Here is a 14180-nt window from a genome sequence, read left to right on the forward strand (position 1 = left end):
CAAACTGTGGCTGGGAACAAAACAGCCCCTTAGCACGCAACTTCCAAGAAATAACTCTACGGACAAGAACTGGGCCTCACGTCAAAGTAACGACAGGAAGGTACACACTACACTAAATTACACAGGGCGCCGTGCGGTGCTAAAGAAGCTACTTACTTCTATATGTGGTGTAGTAGCACTGGGCTGGAGTGTTAAAGTGATGTCTTTAACATGTAGATGTAGGAGTATATAGTACTAGCATTAGTTGTTTCTTAGATGGATCGATCGATTGATATGGTAAATTCAGAGGGCTTGTGTGATTTGTTATCCAGTAATCTAGTTAAGGTTACACATAATCCAAACTCCAAAGGGGGCATATTAATCAGGAAATCCAGTAGTATATATAGATGGGTGAGCTGAAACAATCAACTGCATACTAGCTATAATCCGATTAATTAATCAATCGCCAGGTGCATGCATGCAACAACTTATTAAGCACCAGTACTACCTAGGGGTACTTGTTGTTTACAAGCTAGACGTATCCATTGTCCATGACTCCATGCACATTTGCATATGGAATCTAGTGTTGGCTCAACTAGACTAGCTCGTCAGAGCTTGAGCGACAGGTCCATCTCCGCCACCGCCTCCCCGCCGGCCGCTGCGGTGCCAGCCCGGCCCGTCCCCATGCCCATCAGTGGCGCCATCGTCGCGGAGTCCGGAGCAGCGGGCGAAGCAGAGTACCCCCACAGCTCCCCGCCGCCGGCGTGGAGCAAGCTGTGGACGGCCGTGGAAGAGGAAGCAGTCCCGGTGGCGACGGTTTCGGAGGGGACGTCGCGGCTGCGCTTGGCAAGGGTGCGCTCGAGCTTGTGCGCGTTCTGGTGGCCGCCGAGCGCCTGGGAGCTCAAGAACTTGCGGTGACAGTAGTTGCACGAGAAAGCCTCCTTGCCTGCGTGGTCGAGGGCCACGGGAGTAGGCGCGGGGGACGCCGGGCGCCGGGCGCCGCGCTGGTGCGTGGCCGTGTCGAGACGCAGGTCCAGGCTCACGCCGTGGAGCAGCAGCTGGTGGCGCGCCTCTGCCTCTCTCTCCTTGGTGGACGGCCGGAGCTAGCAAGGCCGCGTGTGTGTGGATCAGGAAGGAGGAAGGAGCAAGCAGTGGTCCGGGGGGGTGGTCTGAGCAAGCGATCGCGTTCGCGCTCGCCGGACGGATGGTATATAAACAGGAGGAGTGAGGCCGGTGGACCGGGCGGCTCTGTACATTGCAGCGTAGGCATGCATCAACCAGTTCCCACCGTACTGCAGTGCAGTGTACAGCTTCTTCTTCTTCTTCTTCTTCTTCTTCTTCTTCTTCTTCTTCTTCTTCTTCTCTCTCTCTCTCTCTCTCTCTCTCTCTCTCTCTCTCTCTCTATTTTCTTAGAAAAATATATACATGCATCAGAAGCAAACAAATACTCCTACTTACTATACACAACTGGATGTGAAAGAAGATCCAAATGCCATGAAAAAGAAAAACGGCAGACAATAAAGAAGTGTCGCCTCTCCCTGGGTGACGCCAGGGGCCCCGAAACCCTAGCGCCGCCAGCACCCTCTAGCGCCTCCTCCTTCCGCCGGCGCGGCGGCATGGGCTGCGGTGGCGGCGGGCCCGGTGCCGAAGGCATCTGGGCAGGTGGACGCTGTGGATCTCATCTAAGGCGGCAGGGGCGACTCCTCTCGTGCGATCCGAAGGCGGCGGCTGGGGCAGGGACCCCAGGCCGTGCGGTGATGGCCGGAGCACCATCGCCGGCGGAGCGGCGGCCCTGAATGGACGGCGGCGGTGGCAGCGCCCCATCCGACGGGGTGGGCTGTTCTGGTCGGGATGGTGACTGCGGATCCAACGCCCTATTTGGATCCATCGCGGGAAGGCCTTCTGCCGACCGGCGGCGCATGGAGGGGCCGATGAGGAGATGCCGGATCTCTGCTGCAATACCGACAGCGACGTACGTCTTCGTGGTGAGGTTTCGCTCGGTGCCAGCCAGCCGCGAGGTCGGGAAGACGTGGCTTCCGGTGAAAATCGCGCCTGACTGCGGTTTTGGCGGACGATGACGGCGTCTCGGACGTCGTTCCCTTCTGAAGGCATCGTCCAGATGCAGAGATCGGGGTCTTCTTCCTTTTTTAATAAAAAAGAAGCGTCGTCTGCGTGTGTGCGTGCGTGCTACGTGGTGCATCTGCCAATGGTCAACATATCTTGTCGGCTAATCATATGTTTGGCCGATATATACATGTTCACCATGCATCATGCATGTGCTAGTGCAAAGTGTGTACGTACGTACGTGTTGCGTCTGAGTCATGAATGATGCTCTGCGAGAGATCAAAGGTGCATGCACACTTTGGGCTGAACATCAACTCAAGATGACATGTACGTACTAGCTCGAGAAACTGCGGCTGGCCAAAAATGATGTATAGGGGAGATGGGATATCTGGGACGACGTGGGTGCATGGGCGGGGCACCTGCTTGCTGGTCCTCACGTAATCATCGACCAGTTCATCAGGGGCCCGGCCCAGTCCCGCGAGCTACCGCAGTAGCTACGTCCTGTCATTTTCACATATCTCGGGTGTACATTCACGGTTGATGTCACGACGTTTAGTTGTCGTCATCCATCCGCATCCTGCAAGCTCAATGGGTCACCATTTGTATCCTCAATCATATGCATTGTGCATGTCTGCAAATAAACTGAGGTGTACTACACTTGCACTGCTCCGCTTGGACGTATGTGATGCTAACTAACGTGATCCTCCCTTTGCTAAAGGAAGCGTGGGTGGTGTACTTTGACATTTTTATTTTTAGGAACTAAGAGCATTTTCAACAGGCGCACAAAAGCTGCTTCGCGCGCTAAAATTCAGGTTTTTTGGACGCCGGACAGCTCCAGTAGAAGCTGTAAAATAGTGCACGCGCAAAAAAGATTGGGAACGCGCTAAAAAACGCTATCAAAAGCTTCAGAATTTGCATTGCGTGTTTTTGGGCACGCGTTTTTGGGCATCTGCTAAACCAATGCTGGGTCCACCACGCTAAAAAAAATGCTACAGTGGCACGCTAAAACTATTTTAGCACGCGAAACTTTTATGCGCCTGTTGAAGATGCTCTAAGTAGTACTCCTATAAAAGAAGAAAGTAAAAAAAGTTCCAGCAGAAGGCGCCTTGCTTGCTCATAGGAGCCCTATTTGGCTAAGCCCCGGCCCCACAAATGATCTTAGTTAAGGAGACAAATTGGTTAGTCAGGCCAAGGGTTCTATGAATATTCACATCAAAGGAGACTTTTCATCGAGAGGAAGTTAGAGAATTGGAATCGAAGTCGTAGAAAGGATCTACACCTTTAAAGCAACTACGTAAAGCATTATGTAAGAACTTAAAAGATAGTCCAAACAGAAGGCGACATGCACATCAAGTCCTATTTGATCAAGGCTCCACATCATAAGAAAACAAAGTAAGTATTTAACCGGTTATAATTGTCTATCAATTATAGAGAAGATCAGCTACGTCCATCGGAGAAGAATGACTATTGAGTACGCTAAGTGGTTTGATTAGTTTGGTTAATAAGATGGCCGTATGCATCACTCTGATGCAGAGGCCGGGGAGCTCCTCCTTTTCGAAAAAAAAAGTGGTTTGATTAGTTTGGGTGACGCGGCTGCCTAGATAACATTGGAGCAAATTAGCAAGCTAGCTAGCGAAAGTGTACTAGCTACTCATAGAGATGTGTGAGCACAGATAGATAGAGTTTTATTCCGAAGCTCCTGCAAAAGGATAGACAGATATATTGGACACTTGTCGGGAACCAATGAGTGTGACATGTCGCTTTTGCTGGGTTTGTGTTAGTCACATGCTAAGCCAGGCTAGCTTAACTAGGACTGGGAGGGATTGTTCAGTAGGAGCTACTGCATGCCTTAGCTTAGTTTAGAGCATAGCCCACCAATACACACTACACCATTGTCTTCGTCAACTCCATGCATGATAGTACTTGTCAGTGTCACAATTAGCCCTACCACTTGTATACCATCGTTGTCATAGCAGAATTATCAACATCGCGAACCACATAAAAATAATGGGCGTATCAGTTAGTTTTCGAGAGAATTCGAGCATTTATCCTCTATTTGTTTTACACCAGCTAGCCAGCTTAACAAGTTTTCATCCGGATTACCCCATGGAGCGGAAGTTTTCCGAGTCGAACTTGCTAAACTTACGAGGCTGCAGGTCACGGAAATTAACTTATGGACAATGGCTTTTATGTATTCCGTATAGGACTAAAGAGTCGGTCTCTCTCCACATGTGTATAGCTAGGCAGCTACGGGCTGGCAAAACAATGTTTTTTGTCATTATTAGGGGTTAGTAACTATACATCCGTTTCAGCGATAATTAATATGAGAGGGAGGGAGTGGTATTTTCTTGAAACAGATCAAGCAAAAAAAAAACTTCCAAGAAACCGGATCTCACGTCGAAGTAATCAGCTGGCTAGCTAGAGAAGACGTCCATGCAACAACTGCAAACATGCAAAAATGTATTTGTGGAAGTACAACAAGAATTTGTAGAGGTCCATGAGAAAACACCTCCATTTAGTTGTGAGATTCAAAGAAAGATAGCACCCGAAAAAATGCGGCGATGAAAAAGGGAAAAGTATAGAAACTTTTCTTTTCTTGGTATCTCTCTCCGTTTGCCATGTTGTGTATATATAGAACAGAGCCACTTTTTTGTGTATATATAGAACATAGCCTTTTTTTGTGTGTGTGTTCAGGAAAATAGAACATAACCTTTTTTCAGATAGACAGAGATATGTATGGTTTTGTAATTTGTGAGGCGGCTAAATAATAAATATACTCTACGAAGCACCATTTGGTGAGACAGGACGGGGCCTCCAAGATATCTCCTGACGCCGCCTGCCGCCTGCCGACTCCCGAGCATGGAAGAGAAATCAACGGACGGTTCGGCGAGCACATGCATGCGTACTGTTTGTTTACAGTCAAGTGAGCCGACGACGTTTCCTCCACATTGTGCATGCTTACGTCGGTGAGCTAGCTCATCACATGCATCATCCATCCATGCTTCTTTGTCTACAGGTCAAGTGAGGTGCATGCGCCACAGTTGGACTGCCCCACTACTTCAAGTACTGCTAACTAGACACACACACACACACACACACACACACAGAGAGAGAGAGAGAGAGAGAGAGAGAGAGAGAGTCGAATACATGTAAAGAGAGTTCGAGCAGAAGTTATAATTAGACCCGGTTTCACCAAACTTGGTTGTATGGTACCGGTTTTAGTGAAGCGATGATGCTTACGGCCCTACTAGCATGCTACATGTGATTTTTTAGGAAGTTAAAGAGGAGTTCGAACAAAAGGCGCCATGCTCATTAGAGCCTTGTTTGGTCAAGCCCTAGCAAGACTTACAAATGGTCTCAAGGAAACAAATGAATTAGACCAAAACTTCTAAGAATGTATGGAAGGAATCGGATTCTTCATCGAGAGGGGGTTAAATACATAAGAAAAGAAATCATGACACACATTATATGTGGTATTGTTTGGCCAAGATCGGTTGGATTTCTAGTTGGCTCTAATTTTAGTAAGGCGAGAGTACACATATTGTACATTGCAAACAATGCACCTTTAAGTGGAGTATATCATGTATATGTATAGAAGAAGTTTAAAGAGAGTACGGAGAAAACGTGACATGCACATTCCACCATATTTTGTCAATATAGACGTCTGAAAGAAACAAACTAATTGAGACAATTATATTTTGTTGGGTATTAATTATTGTGCTTTGCTAGCTTGGTTTTGTTTTTCTACTTTAAGGAAAAGGTCAGGCCTCTGCATCAATCGATGCACACAACCATAACTTGCCTTGATATGTATATGCTAGTCGGGGGGAATTATTGAGTACATTGAGTGTTTAATTAGCCAAGTTAGTTAGTTTGGGTGATGCGGCTCCCTAATATTGGAGGAGATTGGCTAGCCACTGGAGAACTAGCTAGCTACTCCCTCCGTCCCATATTATAAGAATATTTTTGACACTAGTGTCCTTCATCCCATAATATAATAGCGATTTTGACACTACACTAGTGTAAAAACACTCTTATATTATGGGACGGAAGGAGTAATTGGGTACTCCTACTACTCATAGATGTGTGGACATGGACAGATGGCTAGGTGTTTGTTCCAGATATTGCTGATAGACTTACTGAAAAACTCGGGCTCTTCCTCTGAAGCGATGAGTTGAGCGTGCCGTATCGCCTTTCTTGTGTCTGTGTTAGTCACATGCTAGCCATCTTAGGACTGAGATTGTTCAGCAGGAGCAGCTAGCAGTATATCTTAGCTTAGTTTAGAGCATGGCCCACCAAGAATACACATAACCGTATTGTTGTTTAGTTGTCTTCATCTCAGCATGTAAGTACTTGTCATGATCACAATCAATTAGCCACCACAGGCAAGCTGTGTACCACTGCTGTCATAGCATAGCAACTTCTTAAACTACTTGAAGATAATGAATGATTTGTCAGTAAAGCTTGCTTGAAAAGCCAATGCTACTTCCGCTCCGGCAATAAATAAATAAATAAAATAATGCTAATCCAACAAAAAAAGGCTAATCTGGAGAAGCGTCGTCAATTTCCAGAGGTAAATAAATTATATACCTGCAAAAAAAAAGATAAATATGCCAGACAGGTTTTTATTCTAGATCATGCATATAACTAAGGCAGATGCAGATAGATTTGGGGTCTTGCTCAGAACAGAAGGGTTTGTGTGTGCCGTATCGTTTTCATGTGGTACTTTCTGTTAGTCACATGCTAACCAGGCAAATCTTGATTAGGACTGGGAGGGGTTGTTCAGCAGGAGCTATACTGCCTGCCTTAGCTCATTCTGGAGCATGGCCCACCAACACACACTACACCATTGTCTTCGCAGATCTCAGCATATATTCATGACAGTACTTCTCAGGATGATTAATTAGCCAGTACTAGTCGTGCACGTACCATCACTGTCATAGCAGACCAACTTTGCAAATTAACCACATGGAAACGATCGACAACTCAATCAATCTTGCTTGGAAATCCAATGTTTGCCTCCAAAGAAAAAACATCAATGTCATAATATATGTTCTTTCATCGCTGTCACAGCCATCTGATCAAGCTTTAGAGCTAAGATCTCATTCATTTCGCGCTTGGCAAACTAAACTCCGACCCCCTTTTTGCGAGAAAACTTCGACCTATACGCACGCAGATCAAATTAACCGTGTCATTGGCGGAGATTTGGAGATGGGACTCATTTCGCGTCCGCCGCCTGATCGAAAACGGCGAGACCGAAAAGATATGTTAGGTGATTAAGGCGAACAGTTTTCCTAAGTCTCAGATGTTATTCCTTCGATTTTGCATGAAAAATCATATTTTTTTCAGTTTTTCTACCTTTCTTCTTATACTATATTTATTTGACTGAGACCTAGCCACCCCCGTGCTAAGGCAAAAGCTAGAAGCCTTGACGAGTTGGGTGTTTGGTGACTAAACATCTATTAGTCAGATCATGGGGGATATGTGTGTAGCAGCTAGGCTATATGTGGTGTAATAGGCAGGGGAGCAGTGACACGGCGGCAAAGCAATGTCTTTGCCGTTCGGGGTTAACTGGTGAGAAAATGGCCGTCGTTCGGCCAAGCAAGCAACTTCCAAGAAATAACCTGATGGACAAGAAGCGGACCTCACGTCAAAGTAACTGACATACACGTACACACTACACTACACAGGGTGCGGTGCTAAAGAAGCTACTTCTATAAATGTACACACATATATGTGGTGTAGTAGCACTGGGCTGGAGAATGTTCAAGTGATGTGTTTCACATGTACATAAAGTAGTACTACTTCCTTGTAAAGAAATATAAAAGCGTTTAGATCAGTAAAGTTTGAGGGAGAGTAGTAGCATATTAGTTGTTTCTTAGATAGATATAGATATATCCATTGATGTAAATGAGACCAACAAACCATGCTAATTCAGAGGGCTTTGTCTGATTTGTTATCCAGTGATCTAGTTAAGGTTACACATAATCCATGCTGGTACTGATAGTACTACTTGCTGACAAGCTAGACATATCCATGCTGCACATATTGCCTCTGGAATCTAGTGCTGGCTCAACTAGCTCGTCAGAGCTTGAGCGACAGGTCCATCTCCGCCACCGCCTCCCCGCCGGCCGCTGCGGTGCTTCCAGTGCCAGCCCAGCCCATGCCCATGCTCATCAGTGGCGCCATCCTCGCGGAGTCCGGAGCAGGGGCCGAAGCAGAGTAACCCCAGAGCTCCCCGCCGCCGGCGTGGAGCCAGCGGGCGGCCGTGGAAGAGGAAGCAGTCGTGGTGGCGACGGTAATTTCGGAGGGGACGTCGCGGCTGCGCTTGGCGAGGGTGCGCTCCAGCTTGTGCGCGTTCTGGTGGCCGCCGAGCGCCTGCGAGCTCAAGAACTTGCGGTGGCAGTAGTTGCAGGCGAAGGCCTCCCTGCCGGCGTTGTCGAAGGCCGCGGGAGCAGCAGGGGGAGGGGATGCCGGACGGCGTGCGCCGCGCTGCCCCTGCTGGCGCTTGGCCGTGGCCGTGGCCGTTTCGAGGCGCAGGTCGAGGCTGATGCCCTGCAGCAGCAGCTGGTGCGATTGCGGCGGCTCGCCCTCCATCTCCATGGTCGATCGATGGCCGGAGTGTGTGTCGTCGGCGTGTGGAGAGGAAGAAGAGAGGGGGAGAGGAAGCGGTGGTGTTAGCGAGCGACCGCGCGCGGCGCGCCGGTATATAAAGAGGAGGCACCAGTGGTCGAGCCCGGTGGGTGTGGGCCGAGCCGACAATGCTCCGACCGGCAGGGCCGGGCCGAGCCCGAGGATAAGGGACGTCCTGTCATTTCTGCGTATCTCAGATGTCCATCCACGGTCCATGTCACGACATTGTTGACGTATGTAGTCGATCTGCATCCAGCCAGCTTCATGCGTCCTCATCGATCGAGTCGATGCGACCGATGTCCCAGCTTTATTTTACAAGACATTTTGCACGATGTAATTGTTTTCCCTGTGCAACAAAGTGCGCCATGAAGGCTTTTGGTCGGAAAAGAAAGACTTCAAATGATTTTTCTTTTGCCTGGGAGATTTCAGTGATCTATATACACGTTCATGTGCATACGTAGTGCGCGCGATAATATCACGATGTATCTAAACGCCATATTCTTACATGGTTAAGCCTGGGTGACATGTCTGCTTAACATTGGAGGAAATTAGCTTGCAAGTTGAGTAGCTAGCTCCCCCATACATGTGTGAACATACATGGATGGCTAGGCTTTTGTTCCAGATCTTGCAGATAGATGTGCCAGATAAATTTGGAGTTTCTTGCTCTGAAGGGATGAGTTGAGTGTGCCGCATAGCTTTTCTTTTGTTTGTGTTAGTCACATAATATGCTAGCCAGCTTAGGACTGGGGTTGTTTAGCAGGAGGAGCTGGCATTATATCTTAGCTTAGTTTAGATCATGGCCCATCAAGAATACACACACACCATACTATTGTTTAGTTGTGTTTATCTCAGCATGATGGTACTTTTTATGGTGACAATCAATTAGCCAACATAGGCTAGGTGTGTACCATCGCCGTCATGGCATGACAACTTTGGAAGGCCACTCGAAGATAATGATCCGTTTCTCGGTTAAGATTGCTTGGAAATCCAATGCTACCTGCAAACCAATCTCTAGTAGCTGCAAGCTCCTCATGTCTACAAATCAAGTGAGGTGTATCACACTTGCGCTGCTCCACTTGGACGTATGCAACGCTGGCTAACGTGATCATCTCTCTCTGTTTCGCGAATATGCAAAATTAGCGTATCTTTTCACTGATAGAAGAAGTTTAGATGAGAACAAAGGAAGGGCACATCACATGGTACAACGACAAGATGCCGTAAACATGGTGGACGGAGCAGAGAGACATGAGATGCTCGACCCAAATATAAGCTACAACACATCAGTAAACCACCCTAGCCAAGACAAACAACCCGAAGCAAAATGCTGTCCCAAATCTCAAAATATAGCACAAGGCGCACCACGAACAATCAAGACGTGCTGACGCTCGCCGAAGCCCTCCACCGCGGCCCCCATAGCTAGGTCCTCCTCCCGACTCGTGCGCGTAGCCAGATAGGGAGGCACCGCCACTCGACAGGGAGGAGCGCCCGCCGCCTCGAACCTTGTCCTTAAGACATGGAGCCCTATTGATTATTTGGAAACAAATTAAGTAATTTACCTGGTTATAATTGTCCATCAGTTATTGAGAAGGTTAATTATGCTAATCATAAAAAATTGACTGTTGAGTACAGTAAGTGCTTAAACCAGTTTGATTATTTTGGGTGACGTGGATGCCTAACTAACAATGGAGCAAATTAGCTTGCAAGCTGGTTAAAGTGCACTAGCTGCTCCTATAGATGTGTGAACACAGATAGATAAAGTTTTAATAAAAAATACGGGGAAGATAGATAGGGTTTTATTCCGTAGCTCCTGCATATGGATAGACATATTGATTTGGGCACTTGCTAGAACCGAAGAGTTAACAGTTGAGTGTGACATGTCGCTTTGGCTTGGGTTCTGTTAGTCACAGGCTAGCTTAATTAGGATTGGGATGGATTGTTCAGCAGAGGAGCTACTGCATGCCTTAGCTTAGTTTAGAGCATAGCCCACCAACACACGCTACACCATTGTCTTCGTCGACCACATGCATGATAGTACTTGTCATTGTCACAACTTAACTGATTAGCCACTACTAGCTGTATACCATCGTTGTGATAGCAGAATTATCAGCTTTGCAAACCACATTAAAATTATAGACAAGTCAGTTAAATTTCCTTGGAAGTACACCCACATTGGATGACAAAATACGTATGGACTACACGGTCTAGACGTATACAGGCAGTTATAGAGTCAGCGTTGGAGATGCCGTAAGAAAACAAACAGAAAACATGTATTGCCAAGACAAAATTGCTATAATCCCCCAATCCATAACTGTAGCGTTACTCTTAACTAGGCAAGGTGAAAGACAAAGGCTCTTATATGTAAAAAACTCGTACCCAATCACAGTGATTTGGCACTCATGCGTTATGTGCTTATGCTGAGTTGGGTGAGGTCGGTTGGACGTCTAGTCAATGGTATCTTTTTTTTTGACGATTCTAGTCAATGGTACTCCTTTCGTCCGGAAATACTTGTTCTAAAAATGGTTGTATCTAGACTTATTTTAATTATAAATACATCAATTTTCAACCATTTCTAAGACAAGTATTTCCGGACGGAGGGAATATCTGAGTATTGCATAGATAGGCAGCTACTGTAACTGGGCGGCAAAGCAATGTTTTTGCCGTTAGGGGTTAAAGTAAGTAGCTCGCTATGGACCGAAAGTTCTCTCTTGCAGCAGATCAAGCAACTTCCAAGAAACCAGGCTAGCTAGCTAGAGAAGACGTGACCAGGCAAAAGAGGGAAATGTTACTCGGGCACATAGTGGTGCTACACGTTTCACCTTGTCAAAAAATGCACAAATGTATTGGTGGAAATACACCAATAATATGTAGAGGTTCAAGAGAAAACGACTCCATTTGATTGCGAGATACCAAAAGAAAAGCTAGCACCCGAAAAATGCGGCGATGAAGAAAAGAAAACTAAACAGAGAGCTTATCTTTTCTCGGCAAAAATCAGTGCTGCGGAATGCTCAGATTTCTCTCTCGGTTTGCCACATGCTGTGGAGTATATATATGCAACATTGCCTGTTCTAGATAGACAGATATATGTATGGTTCTGGAATCTGAGAGGCGACTAGAAAACAAAAATATTCCAGGAAGAACCACTTGGCCTAGACAGGGCGGAGCCTCCCAGATATCTCCTGACGCCGAGCGTGAAAGAGAAACCAACGGACGGTTCGGCAGCGACAAGGTACGTGTTTCCCTCCGTACTTGTGCATGAATGCAGCGTCGGTGAGCTAGCTCATCACATGCATGCATCATCCATGTTTGTCTGTTTACAAGTCAGGTGACGTGCATCATGAACCACACTTGCACTGCCCCACAACTTGCAGCTATTGCTAACTTGATCTTCTCTCTCTATATCTGCTAGAGTAGCTGCATGCCAGGAAGTACTTTCAACTGCAGGAATCTGTTGTTTTTTCCTTCACGATTTCGACCTTTAGGAGTTCTTTTACCGTAGGTGCGTTTATGCTCACTGATTCAATTTGTATGCTCTACCAGCATCCACCTCCATATCCCTTTTTCAAAGAACTGTCTTTTTTATCTATCGGGAGGGAGTAAAGAGCGTTCGAAAATAAGTCATAACTAGACTGGGTTTCGCCAACTTGGTTGTATGGTACGGGTTTTCCGGTCATTGCAGTCCGCGTCATCAGGCTTGGGATGCTCCGGGGGAAACCCTAGATCTGGGTCTTTCGGATCGGACGATGATGGCGTTTTATCACTTTCCCTCCTGGGGGCATCGTTTTGGAGCAAGTGATGGCTAGGGGGATGGTGGAGCGGTACTTCATCTCACACATTGATGGCGGCGGATGCACGGAGATGTACTCGCGCAGGAGGATGTAGCTGTCTGGCGTCATGGTGACGTCAATGGCAGAGTGGCCAGACAAGGTAGAGGCCTCAATATGATCTGAAGACGGACCTGTGGAAAATGGCGGCGACGACACACGAGTGCGTCTGACCGGATTGTGCCCCAGACCCGATATGTGGCTCGGCTGGGGTTTCCGGCTTTTGATGTTAAGCTTAGGTAAGTGGTTTGGATAGTGGCCTAGCTAGCATCCCTTCATCATATGGATAGGAGTAGCGGCATATGTTGCCAAGATAATGGATTCAGATATATTGTTTGTAATACTTTGTAAGGTCCTTAAGAATAATTAATAAAGTGACCGTATGCATCTCCCAGATGCAGAGACCGAGGGTTATCCTCCTTTTCTAAAAAAAATACGTGCTACTCGCACGCTGCAAGGGATCTTTTCCTTTGGAACTACTACAATGTCAAAAAAGTCTTATATTTTGACATGAAGGGAGTATAAAAGAGGAAGTTAAAGAGAGTCCGAACAAAAGGCGCCATGCTCATTGCAACCCTGCTTGTCAAGCCCGAGCAAGCTTGAAATTAGGCCAAAACTTCTAAGAATGTATGTTAGGAATCGGAGTTTTCATCGAGAGGGAGTTAAACGGAGTTCATATAGACGTCATGATCCACGTTATATGGAGTATTGTTTGGCCAAACTCGGTTGCAATTCTAGTTGGCTCTAATTTTAGTTAGCTGTATAGTACACTGTCAGCAATGCACCCTGAAGTGGAGTATATGTATAAAAAGAAATTAAAGAGAGTTCAGACAGAAGGCGCAAGCACATTACACCATATTTTGTCAACGTAGACATCTGAAAGAAGCAAACTAACAGAGGCGGTTATATATATAGTTTTGAAATTAATTGGTGTGCTTTAGTAGCAATGATTTCTTTTTTAAAGGACAAGTCCAACGATTATACGTCCACCCCAGCATCAGCATACGCCCACATCCACGTTCTTTTCCCTTCACGATTTCGACCTTTAGAAGTTCTTTTACGGTAGGTGCGTTTATGGTCACTAATTCAATTTGTATGCTTTTTTTGTATTTACCTCGATTATTTCCAGCATCCACCTCTGTATGCCTTTTTCAAAGAATTGTTTTTCTATCAACGGGAAGTAAAGAGAGTTGGAAAACAAGTCGTAACTTGAGCAGTTTCGCCAAACTTGGTTGCATGGTACCGGTTTTCCGCTCCAGCTTTAGTAAAGTGATGATGCATATGTGCTACTAGCACGCTACAAGGGATCTTTTTCTTAGGAACTATAAAAGAGGAGGTTAAAGAGAGCTCAAACAAAAGGCGACATGCTTATTATATCCCTGTTTGTCAAGCCCCAGCAAGCTTCACAAATGATCTCAAGGAAACAAATTAATTAGGCCGAAACTTCTAAGAATGTATGGAAGGGATGGGACTTTTCTTGGAGAGAGAGAGAGAGAGAGAGAGAGAGAGAGTTAAGCGGAGTTCGTATAGAAGTCGTGACCCACATTATGTGTGGTATTGTTTGGCCAAACTTGGTTGCAATTGGCTCTAATTTTAGTCAGGTGGGATTATGTATATAGTACACTGTCAGCAATGCACCCTGAAAGTGGAGCGTATAGTACACTATAAAAAGAAATTAAAGAG

General features: G+C 46.3%; 2 protein-coding genes across 2 annotated transcripts; both read right to left on the minus strand.

Moving 5' to 3' along the window:
• Positions 1–354: 354 nt before the first annotated feature.
• On the minus strand, positions 355–1867 carry LOC123101558 (zinc finger protein 4-like). Its single transcript, XM_044522950.1, has 2 exons — positions 1721–1867; positions 355–1082 (listed from the first exon to the last, which is right to left on the minus strand). Exons 1-2 carry the CDS (start codon positions 1865–1867, stop codon positions 588–590), a joined length of 642 nt encoding a protein of 213 aa, XP_044378885.1. The 3' UTR covers positions 355–587.
• Positions 1868–7917: 6050 nt separating this feature from the next.
• On the minus strand, positions 7918–8714 carry LOC123107706 (uncharacterized). The gene has a single exon (XM_044529650.1). The coding sequence runs from the start codon at positions 8644–8646 to the stop codon at positions 8128–8130; it is 519 nt and encodes a 172-aa protein (XP_044385585.1). The 5' UTR covers positions 8647–8714; the 3' UTR covers positions 7918–8127.
• Positions 8715–14180: the final 5466 nt, after the last annotated feature.

The sequence above is a fragment of the Triticum aestivum genome, chromosome 5A (assembly GCF_018294505.1).
Source record: "Triticum aestivum cultivar Chinese Spring chromosome 5A, IWGSC CS RefSeq v2.1, whole genome shotgun sequence".
NCBI lineage: Eukaryota > Viridiplantae > Streptophyta > Magnoliopsida > Poales > Poaceae > Triticum > Triticum aestivum.

What these genes read in the sequence shown, in the direction of transcription:
- LOC123101558 (XM_044522950.1), bottom strand. Translation starts at nt 1,867, where the DNA reads ATGGATCCAAATAGGGCGTTGGATCCGCAGTCACCATCCCGACCAGAA. An exon ending in CCATCACCGCACGGCCTGGG is followed by an intron (nt 1,083 to 1,720) that starts GTCCCTGCCCCA and finishes CGGCCTTGCTAG; the next exon opens with CTCCGGCCGTCCACCAAGGA.
- LOC123107706 (XM_044529650.1), bottom strand. Translation starts at nt 8,646, where the DNA reads ATGGAGATGGAGGGCGAGCCGCCGCAATCGCACCAGCTGCTGCTGCAG.